Source organism: Coregonus clupeaformis, chromosome 34 (genome assembly GCF_020615455.1).
Source record: "Coregonus clupeaformis isolate EN_2021a chromosome 34, ASM2061545v1, whole genome shotgun sequence".
Classification (NCBI taxonomy): Eukaryota; Metazoa; Chordata; class Actinopteri; order Salmoniformes; family Salmonidae; genus Coregonus; species Coregonus clupeaformis.
The window spans coordinates 17,842,770-17,865,649 of NC_059225.1; the positions used below are offsets into that span (position 1 = coordinate 17,842,770).

Below are 22,880 nucleotides of genomic sequence, written 5' to 3' on the forward strand. Positions count from 1 at the left end.
ACTTTGGAATTCTACATCCTGTCCTTGCAGTTTAATTCCATAACATTAAAAAAGCTGACGCTCTTATCCAGGGCGATTTACAGTTAGTGAGTGCATAGATTCTTTTTTGATTTTTCATACTGGCCCCCCGTGGGAATCGAACCCACCACCCTGGCGTTGCAAACGCCATGCTCTACCAACAGAGCTACATCCCTGCCGGCCATTCCCTTCCCTACCCTGGACGAAGCTGGGCCAATTGTGCGCCGCCCCATGGGTCTCCCAGTTGCAGCCGGCTACTACAGAGCCTGGATTCGAACCAGGATCTCTAGTGGCGCAGTGGTCTAAGGCACTGCATCGCAGTGCTAGCTGTGCCACTAGAGATCCAGGCTCTGTCGTAGCCGGCCGCGACCGGGAGACCCATGGGGTGGCGCACAATTGGCCCAGCTTCCTCCAGGGTAGGGAAGGGAATGGCCGGCAGGGATGTAGCTCTGTTGGTAGGTGCTTTTCCACTAAGGGGCTCCAATGTACTTCGATTATTTGTGAAAAGTAGGCTATACTGGGGAGTGTTTTATTTGTTTGTTTATGTTATATTATTATAGGCTATAATGTCAACGAAGTGGTTGTTGTCATTGTGATGATTTACCCTATTCACTGGATCTCAGTCATATTTAATGACATAAGAACTCCAGTCTCACCTCCACATAAAGAAATACACAACTTCCTGACTCATTTTTTGTACTACGCTTATCTGCTTCAGTCCAGTCAAGTCATTAGTCGCTTTTAGACCACTATTGCACATTAATTTACGTGTGTTTACTTAGCAGCCTGTGATCCAGGGCCAGGTACAAGTTGAAGCACATCCCGGCCTGTAGCTCCCTGCTGAGAGCAAAGGCTGAGCGTTGTGCTCGCGGTTTTACCTGAATTGTGTGTGTAGCGTATATACATGGTAAGTAGCCTATGTGTATTAAGTAGCCGTAGACGAAGGCACAATATACATGAGATACTTGTCCTGTTGATATGGTATTTCACCTCGTGTGTGTGTGTATTGTGGACGTGTTTAAACGAACACAAATTTGACCAACTGGGGACATTTTTTTAGTCCCCACAAGGTCAAATATTATTTCTAGGGTGTTTAGGGTTAAGGTTAGAATTAGGATTAGGATTAGGGTTAGGAGCTAGGGTTAGGTTTTTGGGTTAAGGTTAGGGTTAGGGTAAGAGTACGGGTTAGGGTTAGGGTTAGGGTTAGGGGTTAGGGAAAATATGATTTTGAATGGGACTGAATAGTGTGTCCCCACAAGGTTAGCTGTACAAGACTGTGTGTGTGTGTGTGTGTGGGGGGGTCGGGAGTCCAAATTACCTGACATTACTATCGATGCTGAACTTTAGGGGGGGGTACGTGTTTAACTATACTTGTGGGGACCAGAAGTTCCCACAATAATAGTAAACCAAGATACATTTGACGAACTTCTGACATTTTGTTGGTCCCCACAAGGTCAAATGCTATTTCTAGGGGGTTTAGGGTTAAGGTTAGAATTAGGTTTAGGGTTAAGGTTAGGAGATAGGGTTAGTTTTAGGGGTTAGGGAAAATAGGATTTTGAATGGGACTGAATTGTTAGCAGCGAAATACTGTGTGTGTGTGTGTGGGTGTGGGTGTGGGTGTGGGTGTGGGTGTGGGTGTGTGTGTGTGACAACTGTAATTCAACCCAGCCCACATTACTTTTCCCATTTGTACCATCTTCAGTGAACAGAGTTATCATGCATAAAGTATTCTATAGCTTTTGCAGTGTGTGTGGATAATTGTTTTGCCTTCGGATGGACAAAGGAGAAGGGTCCTCTGTTAGCTGAGCTCCACCCTGAGGCCTGATCCGTGGGGATTACGGCTCGACCTCTCCAGCTCTGCCCGGCCACGGGGAGCCAAGGATAGCCGGGCGGGAGAAGAGTTTAACTACAATGTTTGGTTGGACGTTCTGTGCATTTACCCACACTATGGCTACAGATAAAGCATATGGTTTGATCTCGCCTTGCAGATTTAAAAACGTTCATAGTTTCATCAACACTTTATACAGATGTCTTCATTGTCATCACTGTTCTGTTCGGAACATCATCTGAAGTCACTCGGCCTGAAGAAGTAGCCAGACAGACATAAATATAAGGCCTATCTGTTGAGGGAATGTCGGCATACAGCAAATCACAGGGTTTACAGGGCAACAGAATAAATCTAGTCTGATTGGACACTGAACGTTTTTAGCCCTTATAACAAAAATGTTTGCTGTCATAGGTTAACGATCCTGTTATGAATAAAACAATAATAATTAAGTAAAGTGACACGTTCACAGGAGCAGGGGGAATCATGTATAGGGCTATCAAAAATTATGCAGAAATTGACACGATGATTTGCAGGCCCCTACTCCTCGATCCATTCTCCAAGAATTTCTTACATTGACTTGAATATACATTTATGGACGTTCCCTGAATGAATCAATGGCGCGTAAAAAATAAGGTATTTTTTTGGTCGTGCAACAGGTATTTAAATGGTGTGATGATGCAGAACCCAAAGGGCAATTAAAAAATTTGACAAAGTAGACTATATTTTTTGGGGGGCGGGGGTAACTTGTTAACCCGTTACCTATAGCCTACAACCAGCTGACTAAAATGTAAATATAATTTCACTGATATTGTAGGCTAAAGACCCGCGAATCATTATTATGTTTAACAAGGTAAATTAGGCCTACTGTGAATTTCATTTGTGTAATTTCAGCGTATGGGGAAGCCTACAGCGCATCATTTTTATACAGAATGAACCAATGAACCATTTTTATTGAAGAATTAACCAAAATACAAAAAAATAAATGATTTGATTTGAAACCCCAAATTATATATTGTGTATTTGTTCATGGTCCGTGCTATTCCCCTGTGCTCTTTATGAACCTCCCTATTGCAGCTCGGTATTTTCTTGCTCTGCATAACGTTTTGAGTTTGAAAGTTTAAATTTTTTTTTTACCACGCATTTGTTTACCCATTACACTGTTTGCTTATAAAGGCTAAAAGTTTGGGCTGCTCTTTCGTTTTGTGTTGCAGTTCAGTAACCTATTTAACATCGATATTCCCATCAGCTGCTACAGGCTATTCAGAAGTTGTGGCTACTGTTGCCTGCGTTTCTCCGGCCCATTGTGAGAGGAGCCCCCTCGGTCCCTCTCTTCTCTCCCTCTGAGCTCAGCCGGTCAGGCCGGTGGACTGCATATGACTCACGCTCCAGAGCCGAGGCTACATCAGCGTGCTGCATGGAAGCTCGATAATACCGGGGGAATACCGCGACCAGAGACCCGACCCGCAGACTAGCCTCGTGCATTTCCCGGGGCGCACATTCATCACTCGCGCGGATAGATATGTTTGTTGTAATGTGCACGTGTGCTTTTGGCGAGGACATGGCTGCGCTGATGGAGGAGATTGGCAGATTAGAGCGAGTGGAAGGTAAGAGGACACACACTTAGTCATTCACACACACACGCGCACGCACTCTCACACACGTCCACGCTTTTCTCGGAAAACGATGAAGAACAAAGAACAAGAGTAATGTTTCCCTCTCGTTTACACTTCTAAAGCCTTTTCTTGAACTTTACAGCCTACAGGATGTGGTTGCACGAAGGTATAGTCTATTTGAGATACTTGTGAAGTGAATACGAAGAAGAAAATATCGGCCTATCGGCCAAACAGACAGTATAATATTTGAGTGTAATCAATAGGATTAAACAACACAAATCGGCCTTCCATTACACACGTAAATGCAGTTATTTTAACAAAATTATGCCCACATGGAAATGTTGAGGCACAAGGCTTTAAAACCTGTTGGTGTAGCTATTGTATTATATTAGGTGTATGTGTGTGTTTCCCATGTGGGAAAACCACACCACAAAATGGCTATCTTTCAACCGTGATTAAATAGCTGAATAACTCCCGTTCGTGTTTCGGTTGATTTCTTAAAAAGCAATGCTGGTAGAAAGAAAACCCGTTGCTCTAAAAGTGCTTCACTGTACCCAAACTCTGAAATCCCAAAACCTTAAACCTTGATACCAACTTGCTTCTCTAACACCCAACTTAGTGTGTATTTTATTAAACGTGTCCCTTTCCCACACCCTGCCCCAAGTCATTAATTTTGCATTGAGTTTAATGGATACACTTGGTCGAGGCACTTGTAGATAGGCTTTTTACGGTACAAATTCATTGGCCATGCCAAAACAAATGAATTCCCTGTGTCCGATCCCTCCTAACAATGCGATTTTACATGCAATCTGAGCCTGAAGTGTGAGCGTGTTGTGGCTGGGGGGGGTGGGCACCAGAGAGGAGAGGATGTAGGCCTATGTCCAATAGGTATGCAGGCTGTTGCCACAGTAGAGTCTGACGCATCACCACTGCTCCAGTAGATGTGGAGAATGTGATTTATTGTCAGATCTAAGCACACGACCCATTCCCTTGACCTTTCGTGAATGCCACACGTTTTGGACGGAGGTTTATTTCACACACACACAAAAAAGATTTTTCGTGTATATTACACATAACTTTGCGTGCATTTCATGTTTTTTACTTTCTCATGTTTATAGGGGAAAGCTCAACATGTAGCTTGCAACTCAGTCTTTACTTCAAAGCCCAATTAATTTACCACTATACCATCTCTACCAGCTTAATAGCCCAATCATGCTGCTTTTATTTAAATCAATAATTGAATTGATGTGAACTGTAATTTAATATAGGCCTAGTCCTATACAATCATTTAATATAGCCTACATTACAATCATCAAACATAGGCCATTATCATGTAGCTGGCTACTGTATTTCATTGACAGTGGTGTGGTAATATAGTTGCAGCATGATTATTTGACCAACATTTTAGAATTATAATTGTACTATTTGATCTAACATTAGTCCTCATAAAAAAAAAAAACATTTCAAATCAAATAATTGGTGCATCCATTTTTGATGACCAACAATATTCGTGTGCTATATTCGTCTGTCAAATGTCAACATTCTTTAAAATCTGAAACATATCACAAATCACAGCACAATAAATGAACACTGTCTATTTTATGAACAGGGATATAGCCTAGCGATTTGTAACCTATCAACGTACCAATAAATAATTCATAAGGACGTCAATGGGTCTTAGCATGAGGAAATATGCTGTGTGTAGCCTATGGATGGTGTATGGCTCTATTGTGTAACCCGTGAACTAATCCTCCAGGCCTGAGGTTGTATAGGGACGTCCCCCTTCCACTCAGACGGGGCTGGGACACACCGAGGCCGGCTGCATAGTGGACAGACCCGCCGGGTAGTGTTTATGTTTAGCCTACTGTAGCTTCCTACGTCAACTATGATTTGGGAAAAAGTATAAAAAAGCTAAATATGGAGATAGCAAGGCTACCTGTTAGCCCATTCTCGTAATTCAGATTCATACATTGAACAGTTGTGGAGGGTGGAAGAGCAAATGCGCCCAAACTCATTCATGGAGTGTTATGGCCTAATGATGATGATGAAAGGAAAATGCAGCTCTCTTCTCTCTGAGGTGCTTCCTTAGCTGAGAGAGAGAGAGAGAGAGAGAGAGAGAGAGAGAGAGAGAGAGAGAGAGAGAGAGACGAGATGGTCATCGCAATGCATATTATAGTAAGCATTTCACTGTTAGTCTACACCTATTTTTTAGGAAGCATGTGACGAATAGAATTTGATTCAATTTTGATTTTATCACCAAGCAGAGGCTAACTAAAAGCTGGTTAACATGTGCCTTCCATCCGGAGGAGTATCAACACGCCATATATCTCAGACTACATAGGGCTGTGAAGACTCTGGCCCAGCTCGCTAATCACTCATTACATACCGTGTAATTATACGTTTGGCTTATTGTTAGAACCAACAGACAGAGGACTGAATGAGGCACTGAAGCCTTGCCATGCGTCAGCTTATCCTCAGCTCCGTGCACTATAGAACTTTGAGTTGGTGAATGTGTGTATGTGTGTGTGTGTGTGGTTGCGTGGTTGCGTGCGTGCGTGCGTGTGTCGTTGGATGATTATTGTGTTGTTTCATTATTTAAAAATGAGTGCAGACAATATAAAACCATGTTGATTAATCATCTCTTTGTCAACAAGCTACTCATAATGAACAACAGCCACCTATGGAGGCGAGGCGAACAATAAAACAAAGAATAGATCAAAGGAGAAGGTACTCGAGTAAAAAATAGAAAACTGTATGTAAGTTGCACATTATGCAATCATGAAAGCTTTCTTAGCAGTTGACGGTACGTTTTCCACTTATCTCTGTCAGGAGAGCCATAAGCCACAACTTCATATGATATTACAGTGGCAGCCTAACAATCGATACACATAAATAAGATCCAATTTCTGTAGTGGCCTTTTTATTAATGAACAAGGTTGTGTGTGTGTGTGTGTGTGTGTGTGTGTGAGGGAGGGAGGGAGGAGTTGATCATTACCCCTCCTTCCATGATCTGAACATGAATTATTAACCGTGTTGATCGAGCGTCAATGTTCATCATACACAACAAGGCCGATTCGGCTGTCTGAAGTCAGTTTGATGAAGGCTGGTCTTAAACAATCTTTTACACCTATAGTTTCTCACCCCTCAACCTGGTTTACCCTCCACGTTATCTGGTTCAGTCTCCCCCATAGACCGGATGTCCCATCCACAGTTTTGTTCTAGTTCTGAACTAGAGAGAGGGTTTCTGACATGAACAGTCAGTGTGAAAGTTTTAAAATGTTGCCTGGGTGGGAAATAATTGTAAGACGTTTAACATACGACAGAAGATAAAATAAATAGGCTAATTATTTGGTCGATATTTAGACAAAAATAATACATATGAATTAATTTATGTTGGTTAGCTGTTATATATTTTATATAAATATTCATAATTATAGAGGTAGCCTATGCGATGTATTTGACTTCGTATTCCACCATGTGCATCATGCCTTCTATATATAGGTCTTTACTCTGCGGAGCCTTCGGTTTTCCCACTTAATCCCCACAGCCTTTAGGCCTACAGGCTGCATGCAAGACAACCCCCATCACCATGAGTGTCGTATGGAACAGGACAGTCATGCAGTGTCATGTTGGTTTAATGTAGCCTATGGTCTCTGCCCGTGTTAATAAGCAGTCTCTCGACTGAACAGAGGACTGACTGCCAGATACTGTTGGTCATCATTTGTCTGAAGTGGTAGCCTACAATGTGGGGGGACATGATGAGGACATATTTAATACAATAATTCATTGATAGTAGATGGTGTTTTCCAAATGTCTTTTGTAGGATGGTATATACATCCATAAAAACACCCAGGTGCTGGACTAGAGGGTAAACTGAGGAAGACCCAGTTTGGTTCGAAACGCTGTCCAAACGATTAAAATACACGTTGAAAGCAGCCTACCAGACATATTTATTATTTACTAATTTCCCAATTTCTTTCACACAACATTGAACATTTCTTAGATCGAGGTTTTATTTTTTTGTCATGTCACTGACTCAGGAAAAAAAATCTCCCTTTCATAATTGATATTGTAGCCTACATTTTTAAGCTTTAAAAATATTTAGGCTTTTAACAATTTCCCCAATCATTGAGCATAGGCCTATAGACGTAGCCTACAGTTAATGGAATGTGACAAGCGATACAAAAGGGGTGTGTAAAGACAAAGACAATAAATATATAATTATGTGGTTTACTTAATTCGGTTAAAAACCATATAGGCCAAGTGTAATACGAGAGAAGAACATTCCTTTTTTTTTTTAGATGCATTGTTTTGGAAATGTGAATGGGGTAAATTCATTTTTAGTTTTTCTCATTTTAAAAGGGTTTCATTTCACACTGCTATGTTGTCGAGGTTCTCAACAGGAAAGACCTGACCCTGACAAATACTATACATCATAAATAATATTCTAAACATGTGCAAAACTTTACCTAGAAATATATAACATCTGAGATCAAATGCAAGATATCAACCATAATAGATGTTCAGCCTTTGGATGAATTTGGATCCGAGTCCAAAGAAGCATGGCACTGCTTGACAGAAAACATGTTTGGGAAAGTTGGTCAGATGTAGAAATGTCTCTCCTTCCAAATGTCTCTCTTTAACCGTTACAGTGTACTACATCAGTGGAGATAACATCTGTCAGGTCAGAGTGAAACATGAAGCTCACCCCCATGTCTCAAACACCAACCACAACAAACAATAACAAGTCACATGAGGTGTGGAACTCCCAACAACATTTTACATGGTAAAATGTGATGTTGATGCAAGAAGACATTACAGTTCAGTAGGCTATTTTATCAAATACATTTTTAAATACTTTCAAAAATGTATAGCCCATTTTCAAGTTTGGAATTTGAAATATTGAGGATATTCACGATTTAATTAAATATAGGTTACCGAAGTTCTTGAACTGTATATAGGCTCATGACCAAAAGTAACTGTGATGTTGTGCCATGGATTAGACTATAGGCCTAAAAAAGTTAAAATCTTAATTTAATGTGTGCATGCAAGGTTAGCCTACTATTTAGTACAAAATAACGTATAGACCTAATAACATAATAGGCCTATGTTTGTTATAGGCCTATATGTTATATGTGTTGGTCACTAAAATGAAGCCAATAGATAACCTCGCTATATTGTTACCATAAGCAAACCCGTTATAGAGGCACTGAATTGTAATAGGAAGCAGCGAATAGGTCGTTTTCTCTCGCCAATGCATGAACCCTCTTCTCTCTGAGCACGAAGAGAGCACATGCACGGAAAGACTTAGACTTAATCAAGTGCAAGTTGTAAAAATAATTTGCTATTTCAGTAGCCTCCAACCCTCCTACAGCTGCCCCCCCTCGCCTTCCTTTGTTCTCGCCAACTCTAATAGGTTTTCCCCTGCCACACACAATTCACTTTTTTTCCTTTTTCTTTTTCCCTCCTCTTCCCATTTTCCCCCTGTTTTGTGCGGAGCCCAGTGTGGACTGGAGCATTTGAGCAATTTGAAATTAAAGCCAACAGTAGGGAGCCCACTCCCGGGGACCTCTCGCTCTCCATATTACACAGGAAGACGCTCGTGTGCTCTCGCGCATTATTGGCAAGTCATTACGTTTCTCTGGAAACCAAACCGGGAGGGAGCGGGCTCCCGGACGGTGATGCAAGCCGCCAGCAGAGCGCGTGCAGAATATATCCATGCACAGTGCAGTTTCTCTGATTGATTCAACCAAGATTATGTCATTACAACGTTTAAAACAAAAGTGAAATGCAATCTTGTTTAAAGAAGTGTGCTTTTGCATTTCATGTGTGTAAAGGGGAAGTAATTTATTGAGTTGATTAATAAAAATACAAAATGTTGAAAAAAATCTTGATTTGATATGCCCAGTTGTGTAAAAAAAAAACAGTTAATAGATTATTTGGGATTTATTTTAGCTCATAATTTGACTATTGAGTCTTCCAAGAGTTAAAGACAAAAACACATATGTAAAAATATTATTTCATGTTTTTCTCTAATTTAAGTATCAATCAGCAATGTTTGAGAGCAAATTTGACTGTATACAATTACCCCACTCATTCTAACCCAAGAGTAGTTCCACATACATTTCTCCCTCACTGTGCCTATTCCTTAATCCATTTTGCAACACACACACACACACACACACACACACACACACACACACACACACACACACACACAGAGGATGACATATAGGCCTAATTGGCAAGGCAATGACAGTGACACAAACAAACACGTCTATGTTTTATTCAGGCCTAATGTAAAGGCAGCGGGCACACTGTCAGATGTGTATAGGCTAATAGTGTGTGCAACCAACAAAAAACTTGGACCACACATGCATCATGCAATGCACCATGACATTTTCATATGCAAATAGCATTTGATTTCTATACCTACAGTGTCTTAGTGCTCAATGAATGACATTATATTCTTTGAGAGCAAAATTATGTCTAGGTTTTCTAAACATGGTTTTAAACTATAGGCCTTACCTACATCTTTAGGCTATTTACAAAATCTTCAATGACAACAATAGCCTACACAAACAATGGAGTAATAGTCATACGTGTTTTTTTAAATGATAAGGTAGGCATAATTCATATTTTTAAATACCTCATGTTGGTATTTGGTGGATACAATGTTGCCAATCGCAATTCACCATTTGTAAAAACCACCCATGGCAGTAGCTAGCGTTACAAAAGTTTCCAAAGCAAACACATTCGTTTTAAAAGGCCATGTGGAGTCAAAATGGCGCCACGCACACTGGCAACACTCTCTGAGCCAATCACATCCATCCTTTCTGCCCTGTCACGGGCCATTAGTGATTACGCACTTCCACTTCCCGACGGGCCGCTTCTTCTCGCTCGCGCCGTGTGTAGCCTTCGCTGAAGTGGAAAAAATACGGTGTCGAAACGGAATGTAAACACGACTAAAACATGACCTTTCGGCCAAGTGGGACCTAAAGCGTTGTCACAGTGGGTAGATGAGGATCTTCTGCAAAGGTTTAGGCTCATCTTTGTTGTCTTCGCATGTACACTTTCTCCGTAGATGGTCTCCGGCGAGCTGTGCCTGGCAGCGGACAACGACTTTTTGGCGAATAATATGAAGGAGATGATTGGAGGTTGCTGCGTGTGCTCAGACGAGAGAGGTTGGGCAGAAAATCCTCTCGTCTACTGTGACGGTCACGGCTGCAATGTTGCAGTCCATCAAGGTAAACACCGAATAAAGTCAAATGCATGTAACATGAAATTTGCTTGACTAACATCCGAGAACTAACGTTAGCGAGCTAGCTAACAACTCACTAAGGCTAGCTTTCGCTGATCGTCTGCCATGAAGCTGGCTAGCTATCAACGTTAGCTGGGGTGTATTCATTACGTCGATTCTGTTGCAAAACGTTTATTAAATGGACGCAAACGGAACGAAACCGGGAGTGACCTACATGCATTTGTCCAATAGAAACGCTCGTTTTCAATGTTTGCTTCCGTTTGGTTTTTAAACGGTAAACGGTTTCCGTGATGCCCATACCCTAGTTAGTTTAGCTATTAGCTAGCTAGATAGCGAACTATTCAGGTAGCCAGTAGCCAAGGTTATATTGCTAGTTAGGTAACGTTAGTTCTATTCAATCCACAGTTGTGCGTTCGTATAGTGGTAATGTTTATCATTGGGTAAGATAAAGTAGCTAACATGTTAGCTGATTTCTACGAATTGTATAGCCAGGATAACATTACAGCCAATCTTGACAACTACAGACATGTATTACTTTAGCCAACTCCATACCTACGCTACCTAGCTAGCCTTCCTATCTAGTAGGTATGGAGTTTGCTAAAGTAACTACAATTTCTGCAGTTGTCAACATTGGCAGTAATATTATCCTGGCTATACAATTCGTAGAATGTAGCTAACATGTTAGCTATATTGTCTTACCCAATGATACACATTACCACATTATATCCGTAATGATACCAACTACTAAATCATATTTGCCTATGTATTGCTAGATACGTTTTGTAAACAATAGTGCCACGCTGTTAGGGAACTAGCTAAGTTGTTATACAGAACGAACCAGGCTATGTAGCTAGCTTAATATTGTTTGCAACACACTACACCCAAACAAGACAGATGTTTTCATAGATCCAAACAACAATGTCAACGGCACTCAGATTCTGTTGACTTAAGTCACGATCAGAACTAGGCTGACCGACTGGTATCCAGTCAATACTGTGATTTTGGCTTTGTGAGAGAGAGAAACTAGTGATCATTGTCATGCTTCGTGTCTTAGTTGTCATAATTCTGGTGATTTGAATATCTGCCCTCATACCCATATAACTAAACACAGCTATTTGTACATGCTTTAGACCCTTGTTATTAAATACACACTCATTTTATATGTGAATTAATTAGGTCTAAATGTAATCAGTAGCTAACCAACACACTGTGACACTGTTATAACGATCGCTGACCCCTCTGTCCACAACAATAGACAACGTTACCCTTTTTATTATCAGTGGATTATTTCTGTTGATTAGGGCTGTCCCCCCCCAAAAAAAAATCTTGGTCGACCGAGAGTCGTCCTGTTCTTTCGACCAATCGAAATGTTAAAACTTATTTTTTCATAAATAGACACACAACCGATGTGTTTGAATAAGATAAACTACATGTGTACTGAGCTTGTCTGACGCTTTAAGCACACTGTTTGATTAAGTAATTAAGACATACAAATGGCTCGAAAGAGCCTGATGGTCACACTGTGCTGAAAAAAATTGATAGCCAGTGCCTGTGTGACTGGCCCACATTGTCTCTCTCTCCTCCCTACTGTAGCAAAAAGGTAGCACTGCAAGTGTTTATTGCTCTGTCCTGTCCGTGCTAAAGCGGCAAAATCATTTCAGCCATTTCGTTTCTTACTTGTTTCTGAGTGAAAAGTTCTGTTACTGAAATCCCTAATTTGTTTAGGAAAAACATTCACTCTTCCCTCAACCCTTGCTCTCTCTACATGAAACATGTAAGCATAGCATGCATGTGACCAATAGGGCCTGACCTATAGTCTATCATAATCACATCAATAAATTGGTTATAACAAACTCTGAACACAGTAACACGTGACAGCAAAATGGATGCGGAGGACATGAAAAAGAAACTCGAAACAGGCGAATGTTTACTGGTTGCTCAGGAGGGAAAGGGGAGTCAGATCTATGGAAGACATTTGAAATAATTGTGGAAACTACTAGAGATCAAGAAAAAGGAAGGTATAGGAGCAAGCGTTGCGTGAGTATTATGTGTGCCAAACAGTTGCTGTTAGTTTACAATATTATTACCTTTTCTGACCATTTGGAACAGTGTAAACAACACTAAATAAATAAGTGTAACTGAGAGTCTGATCTAACAAAATATATATAAAGCCTTTATTACAGCAGATTAAAAACAATTGCATGCATTCGTTTGCGGTTTATTGTTTAGGCTAATTATTTAAAGCTCCCGTTGTTATTTAATTGTAAAACTAAAATGCTTGATTACATTTCAAAGCATGAATGTCTTGTATGCTGTGTGATGGCACGAACGAATGAATCATTGATTGATACAGTAGCCTATATATTGAAATATAGGCCTAAGTAAGTTACAGTATTAAGACTAAACAGGACGCGCTCTAAGGCCTACAGCTCGATGGTGGTTATACAAGGCTGCTATACTAAGCCTACTAATGATAATGACATTACTTATTATAATGATGATCATAATAATAATAATAGTAATAATAACAATAAGAAGGAGATCAAGAAAAAGGAGGGTATAGGAGCGAGAGCTGCGTGTATATTATGTATGACAAACAGGTGCTGTTGGATTACAATATTATTTTCTGTCTGTTTGGGACAGTGTAAACAACAGTAAATCAGTTATAAGTTATACCAGTCTGTTCTAACAAAAACAATTTGTGTAGCCTTTTATTACAGCATAGCAAAGATTAAAAACAGCCCAATCTGTGAAAATGCTTTATCCAACATTTTGCCGTTGCATGAGGCTTGGTGCTCACGGAATCAGTATGCTATTAAACAAACACTCAAACAGGCAATAGAAGCAAGGTCTGTCTTATTTCTGTAGATATATATTGATGATTTATAAAGCCAGGCACATTTAACAGTTTGGCTATTGATTATAGACCTAATTAAGTTGGGGTTTCCTCTCTCCTCAATTTTCTTAGACAATTAGGCTAAGGCAAGGACTGTTTCCTTGTCTTTGCTGCTGCTGCCTCTGCCGCATTGTTCTCAATCAAAATATGCTGGTTAATTTAGCTATAATGCACATAGCAACATAGGAAAAGGCACCAATTCTACGGCGCACTGAAGATTATGTTTCAGAACCGCGGACAGCGACCGTATCCAACGCGGGAGAAAGCGCATTTGTTATAAAATAATATTAGATTTATTAGTGTTGCAACATTATTTTTACACAATATAACCATATACAATTTCAGTATAACATGTCTTGGAGTAATAGACTGTGCCATCCCCGTGGCCTCTGCAATGGATCAGTCCACTCAGACAGGTGCGAATCAGACAGGTGTCTTGTGCACCATGAACAAAAATAGCAATTGCGACTGCTTGACTAAAGAAGTCTTGGTTGACCAACAGCCTATCGACCAAACAGTCGACTAAATTGGGTCAGCCCTACTGTTGATTTAAAGTGGATTACGTGGACTGAGATGTGAGATAATCCGAGAGGACAGCAAAGGTATCTGGAGTGCAGCATGTTCAGACTCTCATAACCAGCCTCCATGACCCAGAACTGTAGGCCTGCCTGTGTACAGGGTTTGAACACTACCTGAGGTCACTGGGTCAGTACAGTCACTGTGTCTGCACCTGGTATTACAGAGTTACAGTGCCTTTGGAAAGTATTCAGACCCCTTGACTTTTTATACATTTTGTTACGTTACAGCCTTATTCTAAAAGGAATTTTAAAAAAAATCCTCAACAATCTACACACAATACCCCATAATGACAAAGCGTAAACAGGTTTGTAGAAATACCTTATTTATCATAAGTATTCAGACCCTTTGCTATGAGACTCGAAATTGAGCTCAGGTGCATCCTGTTTCCATTGATCATCCTTGAGATGTTTCTACAACTTGATTGGAGTCCACCTGTGGTCAATTCAATTGATTGGACATGATTTGGAAAGGCCTACACCTGTATATAAGGTCCCACAGTTGGGAGTGCATGTCAGAGCAAAAACCCATCCATGAGGTCGAAGGAATTGTGTCGAGGCTCAGATCTGGGGAAGGTTACCAAAACATTTCTGCAGCATTGAAGGTCCCCAGGAACACAGTGGCCTCCATCATTCTTAAATGGAAGAAGTTTGGAACCCCCAAGACCCTTCCTAGAGCTGGCCGCCCGGCCAAACCGAGCAATCGGGGGAGAAGGGCCTTGGTCAGGGAGGTCACCAAGAATCCGATGGTCACTCTGACAGAGCTTTAGAATTCCTCTGTGGAGATGGGAGAAGGACAACCATCTCTGCAGCAGTCCACCATTCAGGCCTTTATGGTAGAGTGGCCAGAAGGAAGCCACTCCTCATTAAAGGCACATGACAGCCCGCTTGGAGTTTGCCAAAAGGCACCTAAAAGACTCTCAGATCATGAGAAACAAGATTCTCTGGTCTGATGAAACCAACATTGAACTCTTTGGCCTGAATGCCAAGCGTCACGTCTGGAGGAATCCTGGCACCATCCCTACGGTGAAGCATGGTGGTGGCAGCATCATGCTATGGGGATGTTTTTCAGCTTCAGGGACTGGGAGACTAGTCAGGATCGAGGCAAAGATGAACGGAGGAAAGTACAAAGAGATCATTGATGAAAACCTGCTCCAGAGCGCTCAGGACCTCAGGCTGGGGCGAAGGTTCACCTTCCAACAGGACAACGACCCTAAGCACACAGCCAAGACAACGCCGGAGTGGCTTCTGGACAAGTCTCTGAATGTCCTTGAGTAGCCCAGCCAGAGCCTGGACTTGAACCCGATTGAACATCTCTGGAGAGACCTGAAAATAGTTGTGCAGCAACGCTCCCCATCCAACCTGACCAAGCTTGAGAGGATCTGCAGAGAAGGATGGGAGAAACTCCCCAAATACAGGTGTGCCAAGCTTGTAGCGTCATACCCAACAAGACTCAAGGCTGTAATCGCTGCCAAAGGTGCTTCAACAAAGTACTGAGTAAAGGGTCTGAATACTTATGTAAATGGGATATTTGTATTTTTTATTTGTATAATACAGTTTAGAATAAGGCTGTAACCTAACTAACTGTGGAAAAAGTCAAGGGGTCTGAATACTTTCCGAAGGCACTGTTATATTACAGAACATTAGCTACAAACGTTTCCAATCCAACCATGAATGGTCCAGATCAGGCAACAACAGTCTGACCATGAGCTTGGTGTATAGGCCTACACCTGCTGCTTCACACACACACACACACACACACACACACACACACACACAAAGCCTCACCCCCTGTCACTCAAGCAGAGCAGTTCCTCCTCCCCGCTATTAGATTCTCTAAGTTTGCTTGCTGTTCTGTCAGGTCAAATGCACTCATCTGATTGTTCCAAACAAGAACGATGCTGCTTTACATTTAGCTTCTTAATATAAATTGTTCTATTTTTATGATTCCAACCGTTCACCCAAGTGTTTTCAGATATATCGCAAGTCAAATCGCAATATAAGGTTAAAAAAATCACGTCACATTTTTTGGCCCATATTGTGCAGCCCTAGTGTGAGATATGAGGGTATTGTGGTTAATAACTCAGTGTTGTCCTCTCTGCAGCGTGCTATGGCATCGTGCAGGTGCCCACTGGACCCTGGTTCTGCAGGAAATGTGAATCTCAGGAGAGAGCAGCCAGAGTGGTGAGTCTGACCAATAGAATATCAACAATGCATTCTCAGCACTGTATTTTATGATAGAGCTTCCACTAGTATTTAGCTGGTACTTTCTAGGAAATTATGTGGTATAAATAGGTACTCTCTGGTACTTACTTCAAATAATTCAACACAATTGGCAACTACATGGTAGAGCTGGGACAATAAACCAAAAATTGTCACCGATCACTTATCGCAGGCGTTTTGCATATGTTGTTCATTACGATAAGTAGCCTATACTAGAGAAATGTGAGGTTTGAAATGAAATAACTTTGCTAATGTGGGTGATTGTTAGTGGGACAATTGATGGCTACAACTATTAGTAGTAGTTTAAAGGATAAAAAAAAGAAATTGTTGCACATTAATGTTATAAACTTAAACCTATGCTATTTAGCATTATCACATTAATTTATGGTGATATGGAGTTTTGTCCATATCACCCAGCTTTACTACCTGGTAGTAAAGAGTACCATGTGGTGCTTGTATTAAAGAATCCAAAACAAACAAGTAGTACATTGGTTAATATTACAGTGACAGAGCCGGTCATGTCCGTGGAAGCAACAGACATGCCTAAGAAACACCCCAGAGTATTTCTCATAGGGGGAAAAACGGCATGTTTGTCTGTCCTTTCCTCATCATGGTTGTAGAAATGGTTAAACAGTGCTGTCATAGTCTCCTTTGATATTGTGTGGACGGAAACTGGCGGGAAAAGGAAGAGGAAAAACTCTCTCACACAGACACAGACACATGGGAAAGGGAAGCAGTCTTGGGCAGTAGATAGTGTGTTTGTACTGTAGGAGAAGCTGAGGCTTGATTTCAACTAGGCCCTCCCTTCCGCATAGTAGTATGACAGAACCGAATGTGAAAGCTATGGGGTGGAACCCCCTTACACCTATTTGTTGGATCAGTTATTACCCAAAAGTGTGTGTGTGTGTGTGAGAGAGAGAAAGAAAGTAGGTAGGGTACATGCTTGCGTGTGTATCAATAGTATACAGTGGGGAGAACAAGTATTTGATACACTGCCGATTTTGCAGGTTTTCCTACTTAAAAAGCATGTAGAGGTCTGTAATTTTTATCATAGGTACACTTCAACTGTGAGAGATGGAATTAAGTAATTAATTTGCATTTTATTGCATGACATAAGTATTTGATACATCAGAAAAGCAGAACTTAATATTTGGTACAGAAACCTTTGTTTGCAATTACAGAGATCATACGTTTCCTGTAGGACTTGACCAGGTTTGCACACACTGCAGCAGGGATTTTGGCCCACTCCTCCATACAGACCTTCTCCAGATCCTTCAGGTTTCGGGGCTGTCGCTGGGCAATACGGACTTTCAGCTCCCTCCAAAGATTTTCTATTGGGTTCAGGTCTGGAGACTGGCTAGGCCACTCCAGGATCTTGAGATGCTTCTTACGGAGCCACTCCTTAGTTGCCCTGGCTGTGTGTTTCGGGTCGTTGTCATGCTGGAAGACCCAGCCACGACCCATCTTCAATGCTCTTACTGAGGGAAGGAGGTTGTTGGCCAAGATCTCGTGATACATGGCCCCATCCATCCTCCCCTCAATACGGTGCAGTCGTCCTGTCCCCCTTGCAGAAAAGCATCCCCAAAGAATGATGTTTCCACCTCCATGCTTCACGGTTGGGATGGTGTTCTTGGGGTTGTACTCATCCTTCTTCTTCCTCCAAACACGGCGAGTGGAGTTTAGACCAAAAAGCTATATTTTTGTCTCATCAGACCACATGACCTTCTCCCATTCCTCCTCTGGATCATCCAGATGGTCATTGGCAAACTTCAGACGGGCCTGGACATGCACTGGCTTGAGCAGGGGGACCTTGCGTGCGCTGCAGGATTTTAATCCCTGACGGCGTAGTGTGTTACTAATGGTTTTCTTTGAGACTGTGGTCCCAGCTCTCTTCAGGTAATTGACCAGGTCCTGCCATGTAGTTCTGGGCTGATCCCTCACCTTCCTCATGATCATTGATGCCCCATGAGGTGAGATCTTGCATGGAGCCCCAGACCGAGGGTGATTGACCGTCATCTTGAACTTCTTCAATTTTCTAATAATAGCGCCAACAGTTGTTGCCTTCTCACCAAGCTGCTTGCCTATTGTCCTGTAGCCCATCCCAGCCTTGTGCAGGTCTACAATTTTATCCCTGATGTCCTTACACAGCTCTCTGGTCTTGGCCATTGTGGAGAGGTTGGAGTCTGTTTGATTGAGTGTGTGGACAGGTGTCTTTTATACAGGTAAAGAGTTCAAACAGGTGCAGTTAATACAGGTAATGAGTGGAGAACAGGAGGGCTTCTTAAAGAAAAACTAACAGGTCTGTGAGAGCCGGAATTCTTACTGGTTGGTAGGTGATCAAATACTTATGTCATGCAATAAAATGCAAATGAATTACTTAAAAATCATACAATGTGATTTTCTGGATTTTTGAAAATTACAGACCTCTACATGCTTTGTAAGTAGGAAAACCTGCAAAATCGGCAGTGTATCAAATACTTGTTCTCCCCACTGTATATCTGCATGGTAAAGAGTTTTGCTAATTGCCCGTGTCTCCCTCCCTCCTGTTTCTCTCTCTGCAGAGGTGTGAGCTGTGCCCCCACAAAGACGGCGCCCTCAAGAGGACCGATAACGGAGGTAAGAATCATCTATCTATCTGGGATATAGGTATATTGTGAGTAGGGATGTGACAAATTGGAAAATGTTCTTAAGGTTTAAACTGCCATTTTTATCGGTTTTCCTTTCGAAAAAGTAATACAATTCCATGTGAATTCGCAATGGTCTGGGTCTCACTGTGTGTCCCTTACAGATCGTTGAAGGATTTTTAAATATAATTTTGCATTGTAATTTCAGTGATATTGGAACGATAGTCCTTCACAGTATTACTTACCCGCCAGTGTTGTGATTGGCTGTGATATTCGCCTATTGATTTCTGCCGCTGGGCCGGCATCTGACTTTGTGGCTGTGTTATCTAGTGGGAATCGGGTCAAGCGGCCAATGTAGAAATTGCTCTGTCATTTCCTGGTTGCTACACTGTTCGCTCAATTTCAGTTTATGTGAGAAAACAAGCACATAATATTGTAGGCAATCATTGTACCATCAAAATTGCTGAAAACATTTTCAATAACAACATATATTATTTTTACGGCTTTTTGAAGCTGGTGGACCAAAACCGAAAGTAAAAGGCTCAAGTGCGAGTCTCCGCCATGTGCGAGTTTCTGCCATCAGCACAGTTGAAATTGCGATGGAAACCTTTTAACTTGTATTTTGTATTCGGTACGTGGGAATTGAACCGCAAAAGGTATTTTTATGTGCACCTCGTCATCACGCACAGCCGTTTATCCGCAAACAAGTCAATTTGATGGAAACACATCTCTGGTGGGAAAATGAGCATATTGTTTTTATGCAGGTTTTAGAATATTTGCATGAAAATCTGTTGGCAATAGGATGGAAACCTAGCTAGTGATGTTCTTTTTTCCCACAGTTGGGTTTAGTGCATGGTCTTGTCCACTCTGTTCGAATGAGTCCTGCATGGCTTGTGGGCCTTGTAGAGGGGAACAGACATATACATGTTCCTGAGAGTCTTATCTTTCATTGATGGGGTCATAATATTTTGTAGCTTAAACCGTTCAAAAGATAGAGCCACATTTGTAGGAAGAAAACAGAAACTGGTCTGTTTATTACAACCACATCTAGTGGCTACAGGAGGTTCCTGACGTAACCCCGGTTCTGTGAGCCAAGCCCAATTTTATTTTTTCGTCCAGAGTTTATCTCGCAACCCCATTTTCAAATCAGGCAACCCCACATGGGGTCGCAACCCCTAGTTTGTGAAACGCTGATATGGAGCCTCCTTGATTTGAGTACTCCCATCAACTATTGACACACACAGGCTGTTGGCCTCTAACAAGGTTCTGTGGTTAGCACATGCTTGTTTTGTCTCATTAATGGGATGTGTGCTCCTGTTGTGTGTGTTTATTAGGGGGCGAGCCAGGCTTGGGTTAACAGGGCTGTGAGGCAGCTCCTCTCTGGGTTCACCAGGAGGTCACAGCGAAGACTGTAAACATAGATGGAATGTACACTATATATACAAAAGTATGTGGACACCCCTTCAAATTAGTGAATTCAGCTATTTCAGCCACACCCGTTGCTGACAGGTATATCAAATCGAGCACACAGCCATGCAATCTCCATAGTCAAACATTGGCAGGAGAATGGCCTTACTGAAGAGCTCAGTGACTTTCAACATGGCACCGTCATAGGATGCCACCTTTCCAACAAGTCAGTTCATCAAATTTCTCTGCCCAGCTAGAGCTGCCCTTGTCAACTGTACGTGCTGTTATTGTGAAGTGGAAATGTCTAGGAGAAACAATGGCTCAGCTGCGAAGTGGTAGGCCACACAAGCTCACAGAACGGGACCACTGAGTGCTGAAGCGCACAGTACGTAAAAATCGTCTGTCCTCGGTTGCAACACTCACTACCAAGTTCCAAACTGCCTCTGGAAGCAACGTCAGCACAAAAACTGCTTGTCGGGAGCTTCATGAAATGGGTTTCCATGGCCGAGCAGCTGTAGACAAGCCTAAGATCATGCGCAATGCCAAGCGTCGGCTGGAGTGGTGTAAAGCGCGCCGCCGTTGGACTCTGGAGCAGTGGAAACGCGTTTTCTGGAGTGATGAATCACGCTTCACCATCTGGCAGTCCGACGGATGAATCTTGTTTAGCGGATGCCAGGAGAACGCTACCTGCTCCAATGCATAGTGCCAACTGTAAAGGTTGGTGAAGGAGGAATAATGGTTTGGGGCTGTTTTTCATGGTTCGGGCTAGGCCCCTTAGTTCCAGTGAAGGGAAATCTTAACGCTACAGCATACAATGACATTCTAGACAATTTAGTGCTTCCAACTTTGTGGCAACAGTTTGGGGAAGGTCCTTTCCTGTTTCAGCATGACAATGCCCCCATGCACAAAGCGAGGTCCATACAGAAATGGTTGGTCGAGATCAGTGTGGAAGAACTTGACTGGCCTGCACAGAGCCCTGACCTCAACCCCATCGAACACCTTTAGGATGAATTGGAACGCCGACTGCGAGACAGGCCTAATCGCCCAACATCAGTGCCCGACCTCACTAATGCTGTTGTGGCTGAATGGAAGCAAGTCCCCACAGCAATGTTCCAACATCTAGTGGAAAGCCTTCCAAGAAGTGTGGATGCTGTTATAGCAGCAAAGGGTGACCAACTCCATATGAATGCCCATGATTTTGGAATGAGATGTTTGACAAGCAGGTGTCCACATTATTCCATGATAAACAATTGCACACATTTAGCTCTATCATCTTTACAGCAAGTAACTGCTTTTCATGATCAGTAAACATGTATAATCATGTAATTTCAGATACGTGAAGGTACCTATCCATTTTGCATGTAGCTAGCTAGGCAAACAACATAATTTGCTTGCTTCATCAGAGATGAGACTTTTAGAAAGAGCTTGACATCGGCAAGTCCTCGTCCTGTTAAAGTTGTCAGTCGTACTACTGTCATCGCCACTATAGATCAAATCAAAATCAAATTTTATTTGTCACATGCGCCGAATTCAACAGGTGTAGACCTTACCGTGAAATGCTTACTTACAAGCCCTTAACCAACAATGCAGTTTTAAGAAAATAGTGTTAAGAAAATATTTACTAAATAAACGAAAGTAAAAAATATATAAGTAACACAAAATAACAATAATGAGGCTATATACAGGGGGTACCGGTACCGAGTCAATGTGCGGATGGCAAGCAAATCAAACAATAGTTTGTCCCATGAAAGTTAGCTTGTTAACTAGCCACATTGACGGGATCTGTTATTAGCTAGCTAGCCAATTTGACATGGTCCATCAATCATTGTTGCCTATATCATGTCTGTCAGCAGGAATTATAATTAAACACTCGTAAAAACAATGTTGAAAAGGGGATAATGTTAGCTAACTTCGCTAGGTAGGCCTGTATTGGTTGGAGAAAAAAGTACATTAGGTCTACTTACCACTATGTTTAGCCAACTGTACAAAGTTTCTACCTGTAGCTTGCAAACTAACAAGTAGCTTGTGTGCGTCAATGCTCGTGTCCATGGAGACTGTATGGTTTTATGGCCCTGTTTTATAGTCCTCTGCCAGATTCTTGGAGGGACTTCAAAACAACAACATCCCCTTTCACACCCTCTTCCTCCTCCCCCTCTCATCCCCCCCTTGTCCCCCCCACCCCCCGGCTAGGTCAAAGGCAGGTCAGAGGTTCAACTGTAAGTTGAAGCTTATTGTTGTTCCTGGAACACAGGGAAAAGAGAGAAAACAGAGGGGGGGATATAGGATTCACCACAATCTGACCTCTCATTCAACTGGCCCACTGCCCTTTCCTGCTCTAGTTAGTCAGCTACCTTTCCCATTCCCAGGAACACAATGATTGAAATGGAAAGGGATTTTGTTTGTTTCTTCCCTCTGTGTGCAGGTTGGGCCCAAGT

The 22,880-nt window shown here is 42.0% G+C and overlaps 1 protein-coding gene across 3 annotated transcripts in view; it reads left to right on the top strand.

Moving 5' to 3' along the window:
• The first annotated feature begins 3,193 nt into the window (after positions 1-3,193).
• Positions 3,194-22,880, top strand: part of mllt10 (MLLT10 histone lysine methyltransferase DOT1L cofactor) — a 72,473-nt gene continuing 52,786 nt past the window's right edge. The window contains exons 1-4 of one of the 3 annotated variants that reach the window (XM_041861661.2): positions 3,194-3,450; positions 10,544-10,706; positions 16,296-16,375; positions 18,976-19,030. In XM_041861661.2, coding sequence (XP_041717595.2) covers positions 10,544-10,706; positions 16,296-16,375; positions 18,976-19,030 — 298 coding nt within the window. In that variant the 5' untranslated portion in view covers positions 3,194-3,450. Of the gene's footprint in view, positions 3,451-9,766; positions 10,707-16,295; positions 16,376-18,975; positions 19,031-22,880 lie in introns of those variants that run through there. The other 2 variants (XM_041861662.2, XM_041861664.2) reach the window with 2 other exon arrangements.